The sequence below is a fragment of the Haliotis asinina genome, chromosome 11 (genome assembly GCF_037392515.1).
Source record: "Haliotis asinina isolate JCU_RB_2024 chromosome 11, JCU_Hal_asi_v2, whole genome shotgun sequence".
NCBI lineage: Eukaryota > Metazoa > Mollusca > Gastropoda > Lepetellida > Haliotidae > Haliotis > Haliotis asinina.
Window position 1 is genome coordinate 57,339,000 of NC_090290.1, and position 20,776 is coordinate 57,359,775.

The window sequence follows — 20,776 nt, forward strand, 5'->3', positions numbered from 1 at the left end:
TAAACAACATACAATCAAACCAAAACTGAGGGATTTCAATGTTAAAGTCGCGTCAGATGAACTATACTTGAAGCGGTGGGGTAGCCTAGTGGTTCAAGCGTTTGCTCGTCAGGCCCAGGTGCGATTCCCCAATGTGTGAAACCAATTTCTGGTGTCCCCCGCCGTGATATTGCTGGAAGACTCCGTAAAACTCAACGCACTGAACTTTGTCACTTGTCATACTAACTTGAATGAGGCTGCTGTCACAGTTTCAAGAACAGAGCAACAGAAATATCATTTGTGAGCGTTTTATTGGAATGAAGTGTTGTGATCATAAGCCTTCGTAGTATCTTCTATGTCTTTATACCGTGTTTAGCGACATGCGTAGTAGACGATACGGCCATTGAGCGGCTGGGCGGGCCTGACGTTTCTGTCTACTGACAGTGCCTCGCCGCCTTCCACTGGGACAGACTTCAACACGCCGAGCTACAAGAACCATATCATGTAGATATAATACTCGCAAGTTCACGAAAGACGAAAGAGAATAAATTAATCGGTCACCGTGTAGTCCAGAGTTCCAAGAGTGAATATCATTTTTCACTATTTTTAAGAAACCGATTTGCATTTCTTATTTGAGATGTATTTACAAGGAAGGATGACGATAGATGGATGAACAGCTTTATTACAGTGAGAGCGATGTTTCGGTGTAGATTCTAACACTGTTATCAAGCAAGCGCTGAACGCAAAGACTGAGAAGCACATGACATCTCCTCACGCTTGTGAATGTGCCTCTCTATCCTCATTCTGTTTATCGCTTGTGAATGCGCCTCTCTATCCTCATTCTGTTTATCGCTTGTGAATGCGCCTCTCTATCCTCATTCTGTTTATCGCTTGTGAATGCGCCTCTCTATCCTCATTCTGTTTATCGCTTGTGAATGCGCCTCTCTATCCTCATTCTGTTTATCGCTTGTGAATGCGCTTCTCTATCCTCATTCTGTGTCCCTGTATCCTCATTCTGTTTATCGCTTGTGTGTGTGTGCCTCTCTATCCTCATTCTGTTTATCGCTTGTGAATGCGCCTCTCTATCCTCATTCTGTTTATCGCTTGTGAATGCGCCTCTCTATCCTCATTCTGTTTATCGCTTGTGAATGCGCTTCTCTATCCTCATTCTGTGTCCCTGTATCCTCATTCTGTTTATCGCTTGTGTGTGTGTGCCTCTCTATCCTCATTCTGTTTATCGCTTGTGAATGCGCCTCTCTATCCTCATTCTGTTTATCGCTTGTGAATGTGCCTCTCTATCCTCATTCTGTTTATCGCTTGTGAATGTGCCTCTCTATCCTCATTCTGTTTATCGCTTGTGAATGTGCCTCTCTATCCTCATTCTGTTTATCGCTTGTGAATGTGCCTCTCTATCCCTATTCTGTTTATCGCTTGCTTGGTAACAGTGTTAGAATCTAAACCGAAGCGCCGCTCTCGTTGTAATATGGATGTTGTCCACCCATATATTGTCATCCTACTGGTTTATGTTGTGTACTGACTTGAACCTTCTGAACAAACTCATAATACGGTCTGGGGGTCCGCACACTTTACTCAACTGGTTCCTTGTGATTACATATGCCCGCTAGCAAAATCACGACGTCACTATGTGATGCAATAGTCCCAGGCCGTATTGTGTGTTTATTCAGAAGGTTCAAGCCAGTACACAACAGTGGCGACGAGGATAACAGATGGGATTCCTACATACTGGTAGTGCAAAGTACTTTTGCTAATGAATATTTCATCATTAGCAGTGAACGTTGAAGTTTGACATTCGAAACGATATGGCGAGCATCATCGGTTAAGTTGGGTTTTTCGATGTAAATGTCATAGACTAAATCATTTCAATAGGTTTCCTTAAAACTTCATTTATTCAAACAATCTATTTGTTTCAATATAAGTCCAAAGTGCACCGAAATTCTATCCCCTTTGTCTATGTAATGTATTCGGCAAACATTCGGTGTATCCCCTCTTATCATAAACCCCCCTCCGGCCAGGACCCTTAATTCTCAAACGCTATCAATACATGTCAATTAACACCTCCCTAAGTCGCCTAATCTTACGCATGTACTTGTGCATGGGCCAGTGACCTTGCACAATGTGGCGTAATGGCCCTGTGTATAAAAACCTGGCTGATATGGTCAGTCGACAGACCATCCAGCGAGACCATCCAGCGAGACCAACCAGCAAGACCAACCATGGAGACTAGATCATCGACAGAAGTGGACGGACTGTGCGTCTAGTCGGAGTGTCGGCCAAGGCCGTCGCCCCATCTGCGACTACGTCGACGATGAAGAATCGCCGTCGGACTTCTGAATGTGTGTAAGTGACAGAGCGGGTCTCCACATCGGGATCATTGGCCACTCAGTCCCGATGTGCGTTCTGTCACATGTTTACCACAGTATTTACCATTTTGACCATCCTTCGACCAAACAGTAATAAAACATGGCTGCTGCTGTCTTCATCTCTAACACCGACTCATGTCCTCCCTGTCTCTTGTCCACCATCCCAAACTACCACCCGAGAGCGACCACCACGGACGCTCTTGGACATAAACAAGGACTGGTGCATGTCATCATGTCGCACGCTCACGTCAGGATATGCGCGGATGTAGATGACGCTACATAACATTAACCTGAGGAAAACGTTCAGAACACATTAACAGTTCCTATAAGGAAAAGCTGAAAACTCCCCAAACATTTAAACGAACTATTACCAAATACACACTTAAGATAATGTATTTACTTTGGCTTACTTTAATCGGAAGGGTAAAACTTTAACAGGAGGGAAAATCCAATGACCAATCCAATATTTAGAGTCCATTTTCACTTTATACGTTCCCTAAGTACAAGTTCCGTCTATCTGGCGGACGGATTGTCCTGTTAGAGAGAGTGGGCTGAAGCACTGATCAATGTTAGTTGTCAACAGTGGCGACGGGGATAACAGATGGCATTCCTACATACTGGAATTGCAGAGTACTTTTGCTAATGAATATCTCATCATTAAACAGTGAACGTTGAAGTTTGACACTGGAAAACGTCGACTGTTCAGTGATAATTCAACATGGCGAGCGTCATCATTGAAGTTGGGATTTTCGAGGAACAGAGCGCAGTTATTCTTTGATGTTAATGGTGTCATTGTTGCTCGTCCAGTGCCAGGAGTTTTGTCCATAATTGGGAGTAAGACTTATGCAGTGCTTACATCGTAGACAGCGCCGACAAGACCGCAAGATCGGACTCTTAGTGAATTGGCAACCGTTACAGAATCATTTCACGCCAACCCCGCTCGTGATAACGGAGAGATAAATTTCACAAGAGAATGCAACCTGACGGCGAGACTTTTTTGCAATATTCTGTGGTTTTGAGGGGACTTTCTCGGAACTGCCAGTTCGAAGACACTTTGACCGTTTACGTGATCAGTTAGTGCTTGGATTAAAATCTACTTCAATTCAAAGGAAACTAATTGCAGAAAATGACCTGACTCTTGATCGTGCACTTGCTATTGCACATTCTGTGGACTTAGCAGTGAAGGATTGCGAGGAACTAAACAATGGATCTGTCAATGTGAAGGGAAGTATGGCTTCAAAAGTCTATGTCTTTAACAGCAAATCTAAAATCTCTTGTAATAAACAATGTTTTCGATGTGTAAGCAGTTTTCATTTCGCAAATGCATGTAAGCATAAGACGCCGTGTGTTTGAATTGCATCAAGCGCGGGCATTTGCAGCCGGTGAGTAGGGGTCAGAGGTCGGGTCATGACCCAGGTTTAATTTCACGGTTTTCATCTGCCGCAAGTGTCGGGGTGAACAAAAATTACGGCGTAAACAATTCTCGCGTGAAAGCAGTTGAGTCAGAGATTGACTGTGAGCCGTATCCTGATGACCTTGCCTAGTGTTTGAGTCATATGTATGGTTTGCCAGAGAAAGGTGTGGATGTTATTTGGGTGTCTGTTAAATGTAAACAGCAGGGACATGCAATTCGAGTTGGATACGGGGTTGAGGCATTCGGTCATCAATGACTTTCGAAGAAAAGTTCAAAGGATGCGAATTACAGAAGTCGGAAATACCTATGAAGACTTACACAGGTCAGCGTGTTCTTGACTTTGGAATAATGAAAGCTGAAGTTACAAATGGCAAAAATGTACACAAACTTGATTTACACGATGTGAAGGGGGAGGGACCACCTCTGGTAGGAAGATCATAGCTGTCATTTGTTGACATCAACTGGAAACGTGTGGGTGATGGTATTTACTGTTGCAAGAAAGACAAGAGTGAAACACAAATTCAAGAATTACTTGTGAAATACTGCGATGTTTTCTCAGATCAGACAAGCACGATTAAAGGTATCAAAGCTCATTTATCCTTTATCCTTAAAGGATGGTGTGTCTCCAAGGTTCATGAAGGCAAGACCAGTGCCCTATGCTGTACAAGAGAGGGTAAATGAGGAAACAGATAGGGTGGAGAAAATGGTGTGTTAGTCAAGGTTGATCACAGTGAGTGGGCAAATCCTACATTGCCGGTGGTCAAAAGTGATTCAAGTGTAAGGATACATGGGGATTTCAAATCCACAGTAACTCCAGTGCTTAAAATTAACAAGTACCCACTAAACTGAAGATTTGTTTGCCACACTTGCAGGAGGACAGAAGTTTTCTAAAATAGATCTTGGTCATGCCTATCAACAAGTGGACGTGGATGATGCTGATTGTCAGAAGTACCTAACAATCAATTGTTTGCCCAGTTTTGGTTGCCCCATTAGTTCGTGACTGATAATGAGTCACAGTGAGTTTGAGGCATTCCTGAAGAGTAATGGAGTTGATCATGTTTTGTCTGCTCCCTACCATCCAGCAACAAATGGTCAGGGTGAAAGACTGGTGCAGTCCTTTAGGCAGTCCATGAGAGCATCTGGAAATGGTGATGGAAATGTTGAAATGAAAGTTGCTCAGTTCCTGTTAGCATACAGGGCTGCTCCCTGCTGTCACAAATGAGACACCAGCCAAGTTATTCTTGGGACGAGAACTGAGAAATGGATTTGTAAAAAGCGGACATTCAGTCAGCTATGTCAACAAGTTGTTGAGTCGAAGTATAATATGTCAAAAAGTTGATGGTAAAGTGGACAAGTTACTGCTCAGCATGGTGAGAAACATTATGATGTCGATGTGGGTACTGGGCAGTGACACATCGACCACTTGCAGTCCAGAGAGGAACGCTATGTCAACGTTCAAATTGAGCCAGATTTACCAGAGAGACTCTAATCATACTAATGTTTCATGTGGCGAAGCAGCTCATTTGAGCCAGTGCTTCAGCCCACTCTCAGACGTTCTAATAGCCCACTCTCAGACGTTCTAATAGCCCACTCTCAGACGTTCTAACAGGACAATTTGTCCGCCAGATAGACAGAACTTGTACTTAGGGAACGTATAAAATGAAAGTGGACTCAAAATATTAGGGGACTGGTCACTGAATTTTCCCTCCTGTCAAAGTTTTACCCTTCCGATTAAAGTAAGCCAGAGTAAATACATTATCATAAGTGTCTATTTGGTAATAGTTCTTTTAATGTTTGAGAAGTTTACAGCTTTTCCTTATAGGACATGTTATGTAGTGTCATCTACATCCGCGCGTATCCGCACGTGAGCACGTGACATGACTACGTCACATAGTGACGTTATGATTTTGCTAGTGGGCATATGTAAACACTTGGAACCAGTTGATTAAAGTGTCCGTATTATGTGTTTATTCAGAAGGTTCAAGTCATTACACAACAGTTTACATCTGTCAATTGTGGAATGTCATCCTGCATTCTTATCATACAAATAGAATAGTAACCCGACTTTGTACTCTTGTTTCTTGGGATGCAATACCAATATGTACATTCTATAGAATGTGTGACGCTAAATATTAACTCACTCACTCACTTTATGGTTTTGCTTCTCATCTGACTGTCTGAGTCGGAAGGGAGCTGTGAGTATGTGGCACAAGGTTTAGGTTTAGATCTGAGGATTTGGAATAATTCACGGTTCACGTTTGATTTTATTAGTCAGACGGGCGGTGGTAGCCTAATGGGTGAAGTGTTCGCTCGTCAAACCAGGCAGTCCGGTTCGGTTCCCGCCATGGGTTCATGTAATATGCTAATTCCTGGCGTTCACCGCCGTGATATTGCTGTAAAAAAAACCTAAAAGCAACGAAAACCTAAAATAAACTCAATCAGCCAATCAAACCATATGTACAGATGGAACAATGGCCAGCAGAATGTACAGCACGCCTGTATAGCTTCACTTATTCTCCGCAGTCGTGTTGTTTGGCAGTATGTACAAATCTACTCATGACATCACCAATACCAGCTAGAAAGTCTATGTAAGAATGTAAAATGATGAAGGATCAAGACGACATCTATATATCTTGTTTTCATATTTACCTATAACATTAACCACCCGAATGTCAGAGATTCCAACCTTTGTAACCAGTTCAATAGCAATGGTATCAATAAATGAGGAACTCCTACCCTGTCTGCTGTGGTGAAGATCGGCTTCGTCATCAGAACCCATCGAACCGACTCCGAACAGGGTGGGGTTGTCAGCGAACCCTTGTATGTGGCGTAATGTTTATGGTCCAAAAGCAGCTGCCGGGGATCCAGACTCACCTCCTCAGGTTTATCTGCACCATGGCAACAACACAAGCCAATGCACCAAATTCATCATTCGTCAACACTCGCCCCTTTCCGTAAGCTCCATAGAAATTCGACTGGTCCCGGAATGACTTGAATACAAATTCATCAGTGGACGACGGGGTAGCCTAGTGGTTAAAGCGTTCGCTTGCCCCCTCGAAGACCTGGAGTCGTTTCCCAGACAACTATAATGTGTGAAGACAATTTCTGGTGTTCCCCGATTTAGTTTTGCTATAAACGTCAATGACATAAAATGAAGCTTACTAACAAGTAAAATAATCCCTCTCCATTGCTAGCATACGACATTGTCTAATGTTTTTTCACAGAATGACAATTTGGGGATTCGAACCCACACTCTCCGATTATTGCACCGTATGTAACATATGTTATATATGAAATTACACTTGTCAGTAAAGAACAGATTCTGGTAGTTTGGGGTGAGTCCCTTCCGGAACTGGAACCGACACTGTCACAGTAAGACATATAATCGGCAATACTGTTTTACCAACAAACCTACCGCCATCCAGATGTGCCACTCCATCCACAAACCGATTGAAAGCATGGTCATGTGACTCATCGGTTACCTGGGGAAGGTAAACAGGCCGTGATACTACACAGTGAGTTAGTTTAGTTTTAGACTGATCTCAGCAATATTCCAGCTGGACCAGATAACCCGGTGATCAAGTGCATGAGCATCGATCATCGATCTACGCAACTGGGATACGATGGCATGTGTCAGTCAAGTCAGCGAGCCTGACCACCCCATCTTGTTAGTCGCCTCTTACGACAGGCATGTGTGATCCAAGCATGTGTGATCCAAGCATGCGTGATCCAAGCATGCGTGATCCAAGCATGTGTGAAGACAAGCATGTGTGATCCAAGCATGTGTGATCCAAACATGTGTGATCCAAGCATGTGTGATACAAGATTGTGTAACACAAGATTGTGTGATACTATAGAAGAAAATAATTTTATCACATTGGTATCACGACAAATCCAATAAGCCCATGAGAAATACTTGAGTGACAAAACAAACAAATGGTGGGGAAAGGTCTTCATAAGTTTGTTTGCTTTGTTTCGTTTTTATTTTTTTTAAATTTTGTTTGTTTGTTTGTTTGTTTGTTTTTCTGACGACTTTGCACCAATCGTGCATATCAAGCAGTGTTGCATGCTGACTCGGTTGACAAATATCTTATCCCAATTGTGTAAATTGATGCTTATGCTGTTGATCACTGGATTGTCTGCTCCAGTTTCGATTACATGGAAGACAGCCGCTAGAATATTGCCGTGTGTAAACACACAAAACAAGCACTGCCGAATGCCAAGTCAAGTTCAATACGGTTTCTCTGCATATAAGACGGAAATGCCGTTTCACCATTATCATGTATGCATATATTGTGTGTTATGCAGGAAGATCTTAATCTGGTAAGAGTGTAAGACTCTACACCAAAACATCGCGCTATGCAATAAAGCCAAAGTTGTCATACATAAAGTCTGTTGCCTTATTACTGATCCTCAGTCGACGTCATAATCAGAATATCCGACATCTCCTGTTTCGTCGTCGAGAAATACGTTTACAGTGTAACTAAAGACAAATACACACATATCCATGAAGGACTGCTTATTGACATGAGTTAACGCAAACACTACAATCAACAAACACGCGTGTGTCATATCTGAGAGCATAAATGTCTGTATCAAACTCAGTTCAGACATGTTTCAGTGTATCTGTTGTTCCAAGCACCTGCAGTCTCATAGCATCAGGCTTCTGGACAGGGTGAACAATGTAACCGAGCGACCATTGACATTTATAGCAGCCAACGTGCATTACGAACATGGCTACCAAGTTGAAATATATATTATATTACGGCTGCAAATGACAGATGGATCTATCTTCCAATCAAACTGTTCTTTTTTTTTAATTAATTAAGCATTTAAGTATGTTTAAAAGAGCATCTGTAGGTTATGATCTGTGTACCGTGTGTTGTTATCTGTTGTTCTTGGTTGGTGCACTCTCCAACATCCCAGCTACTGGTGACCATGGACATCGGCCGATTCAGCAAGCCTGACCACGCCAGTACTGTTACCATAGCTGGAGAAATTCTACATTTGTTACGTGTAGTAACAAAGGGCTCATCCTACCTCCTATCGTGATGCATTAAACACCGCCAACAGCGGACATGTATCACTTGTGGTATAAATATGCCCGATTAGCCCAAATCAAATTAGCTAAAGAAAATCAAGTAAATGGAGATATTGGGAACCATGGGAGTGAGTGCAAGATTTATGTAGCTTTGCCGAAATGAAAGACCTTGAGATACATGGCGACTACTGCTTACATTGGTAAACGTAGTTGTTGGTATTGAGAAGACCGTGTAGCTCACCTTCAGGAACACTCCGATGACAGCTAAGCCATTTTCTTCGTCTACTGCATCGTGAAAGTTCCCATACTCCTTCTTGAAGTGAACCAGGTGTAGCTGAAACAACATAACCGTGTGTTGAACTGACGCATTTCAGTCATCAAGTGATTAACGTATCGCCACCTGTCAATCAAGCAATGAGAATCCTTCAAAGAAATCACAGCAGCTATTTGACAGTTGTTTTTGATACCGACCTTTTTATAGTTATCTCCCTTGCTTTTGGGGCTGTGGCATAACTCATCACTGGCAAGCCGTTATTTGCAGCTCTAATAACTCACTTGTTCAAGTTTATCTGTGCAAGTGCCAGTGCGTGGGTACTGTTCTACGCCGCTTTTAGCAATAGTCCGGCGATGATCAAGCTGGGAATCGAACACTTCAGCCATTAGCTCACACACCCACCACCCCCATTATTATAACTGTCAGTTGTATGATTTAGATCCTTGCGTCATTGTTCCTCATGGATGATGGTGTTAAAGCGTAGTACATACTGACTATACACCACAGATGCAACATAAAGAAAATACTTGGACTCAAGTAAATACTCTACTGGAAGTGAAATGAGCTTGATTCCATTAACAGAATTTATTTACACGTTTCTTCTGGAAAAAAGAGCAACTTCTTACCTCCCCATCCATGTGCTTGCCGTTGACGAGATGTTCCGAGGGAGAATGGAAGTGCATTGAGGCCAGGACGTATTCCCCGTCAGAGAAAGGGATGTCCTTCGTCACGAGACGTTCGTTTTCGAAGAAGGCGAGATTCGCGCCATGGCCTGCAAAAGGTTAAAGTTAAGATAAAAGTCGATTATCGATAATGCCGTGAAATACGTCATATCTGCTTCCTGACGTCGAATAAATACCCGCTGACATCGTATCCTAGTAGGGTTGATCGGTACTCATGGAGATAATCAATTGATTTTCGGGTCCATATTCGATTATTTATAGACCAACGTCATATAGCTAGAATATTGCTGGGTGCGACGTTAAACAACAAACTAACCAAACCTTCATCTGCTCGAAGCTGGATCGAAGGATTTATTTCAGTCACCATGATTCCCACCAATGAATGATTTGCACCAATGAATGATTTGCACCAATGAATGATTTGCACCAATGAAAACAAGGAGAAGGAATGGATGGAAGACTAATGCTGAAGTCACTGGTTCTATAAACATACCATCCGTTCTCACATAAAGATTGTGCCCTAGATGGGAATCGAACCCAAGACTTCCGCGTGACAAACGGAAGCTTTAACTGCACCGCTTGCATAATATCTAAGAACAATTTCAAAAGGCGAAGTGAACACTGCGATTATCTTGAGTTCTACCTTGTTACACTAAAGAAACACTAAAACAATTACTTACCGTTTATTTTTAGATTGCCAGAAATCGGACCTCTTGGTTTGCGTTCGTACTCTATATCGCCTAGATGGGCGCAGTGTATGTCCTCAGTTTCGATATCTATGGGAGACTGGTTGGACCCACCACAGCAGTGGGTATCTTGGTCCAGATGGCTCCAGTCAGAAGGACCTGATACAAATATAGTACCGCATTTCCTCTAATTATTATATTCCTCTAATTCCTAATATTTCCGCGCTTATTGGAGACCAGCCGTTTTAATTTCAATACAGGCTATCCGTTTCATTTGAAAACTCCACTGTAAACATACAGCACAACCGCTCTTATTAGAGGGCAGGCGCATATATCTTCAACCTTTACATTTCACCCAGCGTTTGTTGGAAGCCGGTGTTAATTTGAGTGATTAAGTGAGTCCGCCCGTCCTATCCTAATTCACTATATGATTCAGTTTTTCTCGAAAAATAATAAGCAAAACAGGCAAAACATTTTGAATAATGCCGATGTGACGGAAAACCCAACTCAACTATCCCGTTAGTCGCCTCTGTCGACAAGCATGGCTTACTGAAGATCAATGTTCTAACCCGGACCTTCACGGGTGGCGTTTATTAGATGAAACACGGTATTATTGTCATTAATGTCAGAAGTCAGTTAGGCTTAAACCTTAATTAGAACTGTTAGATATATCAGCATTGGTGGGCAGACGTAGCCCCATGTAAATATGAATGAGTCTATTTTTACGCCACACTCAGCAATATGGCGGCGGTCTGAAAATTATCTCGTCTTGACCAGATAATCCAGGGATCAACAGCATGAGCATCGATGTACGCAACCGGAATGCAATGACATGTGTCAACCACGACACCAAGTCGGATCACCCGATCCCGTTAGTGGCCTTTTACATGAAGCAAAAACTTTTAGTAAATAGAAAACTCTTGCGAGACTTGCTACCAACAGATATGTACGGTTTAGTAAATACAGACGAACATATTAGCAGGAGGGAGTTTTGTGAATATCTGGGCGACCTGCAAATATGTTTGCTTTCAGGAAATAAAGAACCCTTGTCAGTCTGGGCCACCTGCAATTCTGTAACTAGAGATGAACAAACCTGAGGATAGGATTTAGTAAATAGAGAAACCCGTGAAGAATTAGAGTTAACATTTGTCCACGCGATCTCAAACTTTGCAAGTTAACGTTTTGTCAGACAACGTAATCACATTGTAAATCGTCGATTTTATGCATTTACACTAAATCATTAATCGGACCACCTATGGTTAGATAGAACTCAACAACGTGTAAACGCAGTTCCCTCGGACACAAGCACACGCAATCATGCACACTCATTGAAGAAAAGATACACTGAAGACAAAAGTGTTATGTTTTGATGACGATCACATTCCAAATTAAGCAATGCATTTCTAATGGCTTTAAGCATATAGATGGTTAATATTTACATTTTCATGATAATTTTATGAGAAATGAGTGTTTCGTGTTATACTATAAGTCGATGGAATTAGTCAGTGCTGTCATTGTTAAAAAATTATATTTCTTTGAGCATATCTGGCTGGATACTATTATTATCTGTAGACAGAATAACAGTATTAATGCAATGTCAGTGTGACATACAGAAGTGTTGACAATGTGCTTGACATCATTCATCTTGAATGATCGATTTTTCCGGGCCACTTTTACTTTTAAGGTCTCCCCAGATAAGTTCGATTGGGTTGAGATCACAGTGGCACGGTGGTAATCTCAAGACCGCATGGCCGTGTTGGTACAGCATGGTGAATGATATATGTGGGTAGAGGTTTGATAGTTGTAATCAAAGAGTACAGCTGTGGTTTAGCGGCCTAAATTGAAAATTTTATATTGTTGTTTGTTAGCCATTGCTGCATATATGACGTTTTGGTATTGGAAGTTGGCACCTGTTGTTTGGATCTCAAACACTGTGATAGGGAGCATTCTCCATGACAGCAAGACTTTTGTCAGGCAGAGCTGGCAACAATTGTTCCTCAACATACTGTGTGAAAACCGTTCAGTTCATTTCTGTATGATAGTCCCTACCATCTGCGCTTTTTTACCTAAATACCAGATCACACCCAGGTAGGAACCCACGGTGGGAACTAGCATGAGGAACGATTAAACGTTCACTTTTGCCTGTTGGTATTTTCCTACCATCATTGGGATCACTGGGTAGCCACTGTGTGGCAGCAGTATGGTTTGCATTGACCCAGGTCTCATCCAGATATATAGGTTCGAACCCATCCTCTTTGTGAAAGCAGATAAACTGCATAGTAGAAAGTCTAGAGGGGTGCTTGGGCATGTTTGGTCATGTGAACCAAAGCATGTGCAGTTCATGCAATCCAGCCACATGTCATAACAGCGGAAGGCCTTTAGCAACACAGGTGTCTGGATTGTTGTCCAGATTGTTGTTTTCTGAACCCCACAATTTAATGTACCTTGGTCAAAAGCTACTGGGAAAGACCAGCTTACATGCTAACATATTATAATTCACGGATTTGTGAAGTATTGTGCGGACAGTTTCTAACCGTCTTGACATGTGGACTTTAATGTCGTCAAGATTATATACGGGGAAAATATCAACAAATGCCACACCGTTAACGAGGGAAATGGAACGAACATGCCTAAACTATGCTTTATGCTTAATGAACCTTTCAAATGGTGTGAGCTTCCCAGGCCCGTAGTTCTTGCATCAGACCTCTCTGCTTAGCTACCGTCGTGTACTTGTATCCAAGTGGTTGAGCAGTGGTTTGCTTAGCATAAACCTAGAAACATTAATGTCGTGATCCTCTGCAAGGATGTGCGTTAACTGTCTTGTGGACAGGTGTTCATTTCTAGCACATAGCCGGCGAATGACATCTCTGATAACCCTGATGTCAAAAGAATCTAACTTTAGATGCCTACCTTTTTGTACACGGTTTTGTTTATTGGTTATTGGTTTATTTCTCACAATTTTTAGCACGATGAGTTTTTCATGCCAAGAGCACAGGTTGTACGTTTCATGTAATCCTACACCTTATGAATAACGTTTGCTCTCTCTCTTTTTTTTAAAAAAACAATAAATACATACGTTTCTAATTAAACGCTCAGCATCATCTGCAGCTGACTAAGCTTTCATGATGACAGCAAGAAGCAGTCAATGTGAATGATCCAAACGGCCAATCATTGTGCAATTAACAGGTAACTATCATAAACTGCACATGCATTTACCTTTCTGATCCAACACTGCCGCTGTTACAAGCCATTGGCTCCCTCCCTCTGCAAGCCGTCTGCGTTCTGCTGTTTATTTTGTTGACAGTTACATAGACAGATTCTTTCACACAAATGCATAAAATCGGTGATTTACAATGTGATTAGGTTGTCTGACAAAACATCGACTTGCAAAGTTTGAGATCGCTTGGATCACCGGATGAAGAGTTATTTACAAAAAAAAAACGGGTCCACATGCATTTCATGTGACTGGATCAGGTGGTCAGACTCGCTGACTTGGCTGACACACATCGTTGTGTCCCGTTGCCTAGAAACGATACTGATGCTGTTGATTGTCTGGACCAGTCTCGATTATTTGCAGACCAGGATATTGCTTAGAACGGCGACAAACAGCAGATGAATAACCTAACAGCCATCACTATGTTTACCCACGATGGACGATATCGTACCTTTGTGGTTAAAGTGATCCACATAGTGCTTGAAACATATCTTCGGGAGACGATTTCACTGGCTAAAAGTGCTTATTTAAGATTTATTTATTTATCTCATATTTGTATAGTTAAAAAATCTAAAATGGCAGTAAAATCATTTAAATTTACCAACTAGTGTCGGATAGATAAAAGCATCTCACCATCTTCTGACCCAAGGTGGTAGCCAAAGTGCACGTGATGGCTGGGAAGAGGACATAAGGCGCTCTCGGCAGCAACGCCGATGGCGGCTGCTACGATGAGGACAGCAACAGGAATCAGCATCTTTGGTCGTCAGCACTGGTACTAGTTGATGAGAACAGTGTGTTGGTGCTGGTATACACACAAGACCAAATGCTGCAACAGATGGGTTGGCACTCTTTATATGAATGCCATTTATATGCAGATAATTGTTTGTTAGGAACATCATTTTGCATGAGATGGGCAAGTATGATTTGAAAAATATAAAAATTGAACTATGTATAATTGTAGAGTCTTTGTGTGTATAATGCAGTTTAACTGTTTGAGTGTGTGCTTGCGTGCGTGTATGTTGGAAGATAGAGCATTGTGTAACGTTTCAGTCCGCAATTTGCGCATTACAATCACAATACTGACATAATAATAGGAGAAATGATGTTTATGACAGACGTTGATCTGGTCGACCGAGAACAGAATGACTCTGTTACGAAACCCTTGAATGGAAGAATGGAATCGTATGAACCAAGCTGACATCGCCTATTTGATAAACAACATGCTATCCGGGGTCGTCACGTTGATAGACCTGGATTTATGTGATATTAATGTTTCGTAATATTGAGATTTTCATTGAAGAAAACTGGAAAGAGTCCACCCAGAAATGTGACATCTTATTAAGCGCAACACACAGTATCATGGATGGGACCGCATATTATTATACCCAGCTCAGCATTGCTGGAACCAATCAATGGATGAATATTGTTTTACGCCACACTAGCAGTTTTCTAGCAATTCATATCGAGAATCAGCTACTGCTGTTTGTGCATGTAAATAACAGACGTGACAATATAATATAGACACTATAGAGAATATCAGCCATATGTCACAGAAAAATGCATTATTCTGAAGAGCAAAAGAAACGCAAGTTTCGAAAAAATGAAATCGCTTAAAAGTATGGGCTCATCTTCACGTCCTCTGTCCGAGGAACTACATTCCTGAAAACAAATTACCGTACAGAGGGTCTCTAGACTTGATCTCGCTTTACTGAGAGAGTGTAATCACTAACATAACATGTTAAGTGAGACTAATTTGTTCAAATAATCTGAATATCACAATATGCGCTGTGACATTTTTCTGTTCATTACGAAAAATTGAAGAATTTGCTTGCCGCTGCAATTTGGTATTATTTCTACAAGGCGCTTACGAAAGTGTCAAATTACCAAATAATACCCGGGATATATGATTAGTTGACACAGAAGGTGACGGTCACCCAGGCGTAAGAAAAAAAAAACTTGGGTATTTACGAAACTAATTCGGTTGTCCTCTCGATCTTTCCAAGGTAACCTCCGTCATAGCTCAAAATCACTGCAGATCAAGATTTCATTTATGGTTAAATATTTAAACCTCAAGGTTGTTTCAAAACAATCATTATCGACTCTAATCATACATAAAGCACGAGTCCAGTGTCAAGGTAGTTATGAAGCTCATTTAAGTATTATGTGACACACAGTTTCGTTCAGAAGGTATTGACAGTGGGATGTGGAGACAATCATAACACCACTACAGTGTGCAGAAAGTACTGTTCTAGACTGTATTGATAAGCTACTCGTTGTTTAGTACACCCAAAGCCAGTATAAGTGATTTCAAACGCTTAAATGGTTACTTCCGGAAACCGGAAAAACAGTGGTGTTAGAACAAGTTCAGATTGTAGTGGCAAGCAGTCCCATGCGTTTCAGTCTAAGCATAACACTACCAGTAGTTCTGATCCTCTTTATTTTGCATATTGTAAGTAGTCATTCATTTGATTTCTGCATGTTACAAACTCCAGTTTAGAAATCAGGCTACAGGTTCCCCAAATGCTTTTGTGCAGATCGCACCTAAGCCTTCCTTGCCAGGTGGTTCTGAGGAGACTTTTGTTTGTGAGAGTAACTCTGTAGTTCGGAAGGAGTTATTGCCCTTTGTTCTGTGTCGCCTATGGGAGATAATTCTACCCCACGGCCCGTCATTATCTTGAGGGATACTGGACCTCTAATTCTGAACGATATTTTGCCCTTTTGTGATGACCCTTCAGCGAACTCAGATGTTTTGTTTCAGGATATAGGTGGCAATACTTCTGCTCCTCTCCATTTTATTAATCTGACTTCAGAACTGATTTCAGGTGAGGTGAAAGTTGGTGCTCTTGACTCTCCCGGTTGCGGGTGTCAATTTGTTGATCGGTAATGATCTTATGGGGGCCAAAGTTGGTGCTGATCCAGTTGTCACAGTTTCGTCGGGGAGTTCAGTTAGTACAGAAAAGTTGGAGGATGAATTTCCGGGTATTTTTCCTTCTTGTGAAATGACTCGTTCATTGTCGAAAGGAATTTCTTCCAAGATTTCCTGACGCAATTCCGCTTCGTAGGAATTTTGCTCCTGTGACTGTCAAGGCTTTGATCAAGTTTTTCACCTTAGTTGGTTTGCCAGATGTTGTTCAGTCTGATCAGGGCTCAAATTATGTCTAAGGTGTTTCAACAAGCTATGTACCAGTTAGGTATTAAGCAAGTTAAGTCTAGAGCCTGTCATCCAGAGTCACAGGGAGCTTTCATCAAACTTTATGAAGAATGTGATCAAGACTTATTGTTTTGAGACAGAGAAAGATTGGGATGAAGGTGTGCATTTGTTGTTGTTTGCCATCAAGGAGTACGTTCAGGAAAGTTTAGGATTTAGCACCTTTGAACTTGTATTTGGTCACAGTGTGCGTGGGCCACTTAAACATTTAAAAGAACAATGGCTCAATGACAGTCCTGAAAAGAATCTTTTATACTATGCATCTACATTTCGAGACAGACTTTCAAAAGCAATTGAGTTGGCCAGAAAAAACTTGAAAGTTTCACAAGCGAAAATGACAGAAAGTCAAAAGAGAGAAATTTCACTTGTGGTGAGAAAATTTTAGTTTTACTTCCCATTCCTGCTCAACCACTGAGAGCAAGATATCAAGACCCATATGTTGTTCACAAAAAGGTTAGCGACACAGACTTTCTCGTCTTGACGCCTGACCATCGTAAACAAAAGAGGTTGTATCATGTAAACATGATTAAGAAATATCATGACAGATTAGAAACAAAACATGTCAATTGTTTTGCCACACTCTCCCCAGTTACTGATTGTACTAAAGACAATGGTGAACATGTTGACAACATTGATGATGGTGTTAGCAATGTGAAGTTTGATGACCTTAGTGATAATGTTTCACAAAAATTGAGAAATTCTGATGTGTTAGCTCACCTTGATAAGAAACTATCACATTTATCCCCTGAGAAGAAAGTTCAAATGTCAGATATGATCCATGAGTTCTCTCACTTGTTTCCTGATGTGCCTGGTCGAACTGATGTTGTTAGCCATGATATAGATGTAGGTGATGCTGTGTCTGTAAAACAACACCCTTATCGGATGAATCCAGTGAAGCGTGAAATTCTGCGGAAAGAGGTGAAATACATGCTGGACAATGACATTATTGAACCCAACGACAGTTCGTGGAGTTCACCGTATGTTCTTGTGCTGAAGAGTGGTGGAGGTGGTTGGCGCTACTGTGCTGACATGAAAGTTGTCAGTGCACCCTCACAAACTGATTCGTATCCCGTTCCAAGAGAGGACGATTGCATTGATCGCATTGGTCAAGCTAGATATGTATAAGTAAGCTTGACTTACTGAAGTGCCTGTAGCAGATTCCACTCACAGACCATGCAAAGAAAACGTCGGCATTAGCTACACCAGATGGACCGTATCATTACGAAGTGATGCTGTTTGATCTCATGAATGCACCAGTGACGTTTCAGAGATTCGTGAACAATTTAAGGTCTGGTCTTGACAGTGCCGAGGCTTACATGGATGATGTCATCAATTACGACATGGAGTGGGAAGACCACCTGAAAAGAACTGATGCTTTCTTTGAAAGACTGTCTGAAGCAAAACTGACCATGAATCTAGCCAAGTGTGAATTGGGAACGGACAAGTTGAATTTTTAGGGCATGTTGTAGGGAGCTTCCAGGTACAGCCAGTTCATGCTAAGGTTGAAGCAACTGTACATTTTTCAGTACCCAAGTCTAAGAGAGACCTCATGAGATTCTTGGGTATGGCAGACAGTTATTGAAAGTTTTGTCAAAATTTCTCAGATGTTGTTTCACCACTTACAAACATTAAGGGGGTAAAGGTGAAATTTCAGTGGGATAGCCGTTGTCAGACTGCATTTGAAAAAAAAAGTCAAAGCCATATTCATGAATTCTCCAGTATTGCAGGGACCAAATTTTGAGAAAACGTTTAAGTTGCAAATTGATGCAAGTGATGTAGGTGCAGGTGCTGTCCTGATTCAAGAGGATGATTCAGGACTTGAACATCTAGGTTGTTATTTTTCAAAAAAGTTTGACAGTCACCAAAGAAAGTATTCAACCATTGAGAAGGAGGTCTTTTGCTAGCTTTACAGCATTTTGAAGTGTACCGAGGTACCACTACTTTGTCAATTGAAGTGATCACTGATGCACTTTCCAGACTTTGAATGCATGATGACTTGATGATACTAAATGTTTGTATTTGCATTATATCATACCGATTCTGCTACATGATTCTCGTGTTATTCATATTATTACATGTCATGTTCTTATGTTCGTTATGTCGCTACGTTTGTAACAGCATCGGCATCTTGCTTGACCAATGCGATCAATGCAACCGTCCACTCTCGGAACAGGATAGGAATCAGTTTGTGAGAGTGAACTGACAGCTTTCATGTCAGCACAGCAGCGCCAAGCACCTCCTTAAAGGGGAGAGTGTTACGAGAGTGTATTTTCTGTAAATGTTATTATTGATCGAGTGATAATTATTATCAATATTGGGTCACATTTAGTATCATAAATGTTCAGTGCTATCAGTAATTTAGCGGCAGGCATTGAATGTAGTTCTCTAGAGTTACCTCCCTTTGATAATATTTTGACTGAGATAAACACGAGGCTGGCAGAAACAATTCTACGTTTATGCCAATGGCCATATCGTGCTCGAATGTTCAGATATCAGTGACTGTTTATATAAAGGCTGTTTATTATGTAGACAACGGACACAGAGAGATTAACTGGAGCAAATCAGCCTGCCTGCCTCTCCGTCAACCCACATAACCGGCTCCTGATCGATCGCCGTGTTACATTTAGTATAACTTTTTCTCACTCTCAAGCTAAGACGTTGGTTAGTTGATATGATATTTGTGACCTATTACTTTAGATTTGACTCAGTTGCATTGTACATGAAACCTCTCTTGAGAATTTTTGTATCTTGGTCTTGTTCGCTGAATACATATTACTGAAAATTTTAGATTTGTCATACTTTGCTGGTTCTGAAAGGATTTCTAATACGTTTTGTCACGGCAAATTATTAACCGTAAAAAATAAAAGACAGAAACGTTTGTTTCAAAACGATCAGTACGTCAGTAGCTGCAGCAGCCTCGATGGACGCTCGTGCACGTTCTCACATCGTTGACGTCAAGCGTTGGTTGAATAAAGGATTAGACTGGTACTATGGGTGCTAGTGAATTCATGTCTAGTTACTTGCGTATTTAGCTGATGTGATAATGGAACTATGGAGGTCAGTATAGTGCGCTGGAAGAAATAAAGCAGAGTGGGAAATCACACAATGGTTAGACTTTGCGTGACGGTGAATAGATGCCTTACTCAGTTAGTCTCGGTTCGAATCTCGGATGGGAATCAACCCATAAAACGTACCGGCAGCATGTAAGTAATGGAGTCTGGACCAGACAGTCCAGTGATCAACAGAATTAGCGTGCGACACAACGCTCAAGATGAGGAACGAAGAGCTATTGCCAAAATTATAACGTTGGCAAGCTGATCACAGTCAACAATATACCTTCACCAGTACCATTTGAGGACATATGTAATCGGTCTAAAGCCTAGTGGCTACCCCTCCATCTCCAAACTGAATACACCCTCGAAGAACCAAGACATAAGATGCGACTTACGGGATCGGGTGGTCAGGCTCGCTGACGTGGTCATCGGCAGGTCGATGCTCATACTGTTAACCAGTGGTTTGTGTGGGCCAGACTCGATTAACTAGCCGGAATATTGCTGAATAAACAACAACCAAACGAACATTTACATTGACGTACTGCTAGGTGTATTTCATAACCTCAAACGTAGACCTTTGTCCCGAAACAAATGTTTCCACCACCGACCCTGGAAGAACGTATGCCCCACAGTCTCTGAACTTCTATCACTTAAACTTAGAGAAAGGAGCATAAAAGTAGGAATCCAAGATATGAATGATTAATATATCTTTCTCAGGTGAAATCTCGGCATGCAAGTGAGCTTCTGTGTAGGCAGCAGTTTCCATCGGTAACCTCTACGGGTTTCGTGAAAGAGTAATTTTATCAACTTAGTACCTGCACTGAAACGTCGCCCTCACTGCAA

General features: G+C 41.5%; 1 protein-coding gene across 1 annotated transcript; it reads right to left on the minus strand.

The window, feature by feature from the left end:
• Positions 1-322: 322 nt before the first annotated feature.
• LOC137255840 (carbonic anhydrase 7-like) lies at positions 323-14,468 on the minus strand. Its single transcript, XM_067793410.1, has 7 exons — positions 14,306-14,468; positions 10,453-10,617; positions 9,716-9,861; positions 9,057-9,149; positions 7,190-7,256; positions 6,511-6,662; positions 323-465 (listed from the first exon to the last, which is right to left on the minus strand). Exons 1-7 carry the CDS (start codon positions 14,424-14,426, stop codon positions 352-354), a joined length of 858 nt encoding a protein of 285 aa, XP_067649511.1. The 5' UTR covers positions 14,427-14,468; the 3' UTR covers positions 323-351.
• Between the last annotated feature and the right edge of the window lie 6,308 nt (positions 14,469-20,776).

What these genes read in the sequence shown, in the direction of transcription:
- LOC137255840 (XM_067793410.1), bottom strand. Translation starts at nt 14,426, where the DNA reads ATGCTGATTCCTGTTGCTGTCCTCATCGTAGCAGCCGCCATCGGCGTT. An exon ending in CCACCTTGGGTCAGAAGATG is followed by an intron (nt 10,618 to 14,305) that starts GTGAGATGCTTT and finishes TATTTGTATCAG; the next exon opens with GTCCTTCTGACTGGAGCCAT. An exon ending in AGTGGCACATCTGGATGGCG is followed by an intron (nt 6,663 to 7,189) that starts GTAGGTTTGTTG and finishes GCCATGGTGCAG; the next exon opens with ATAAACCTGAGGAGGTGAGT.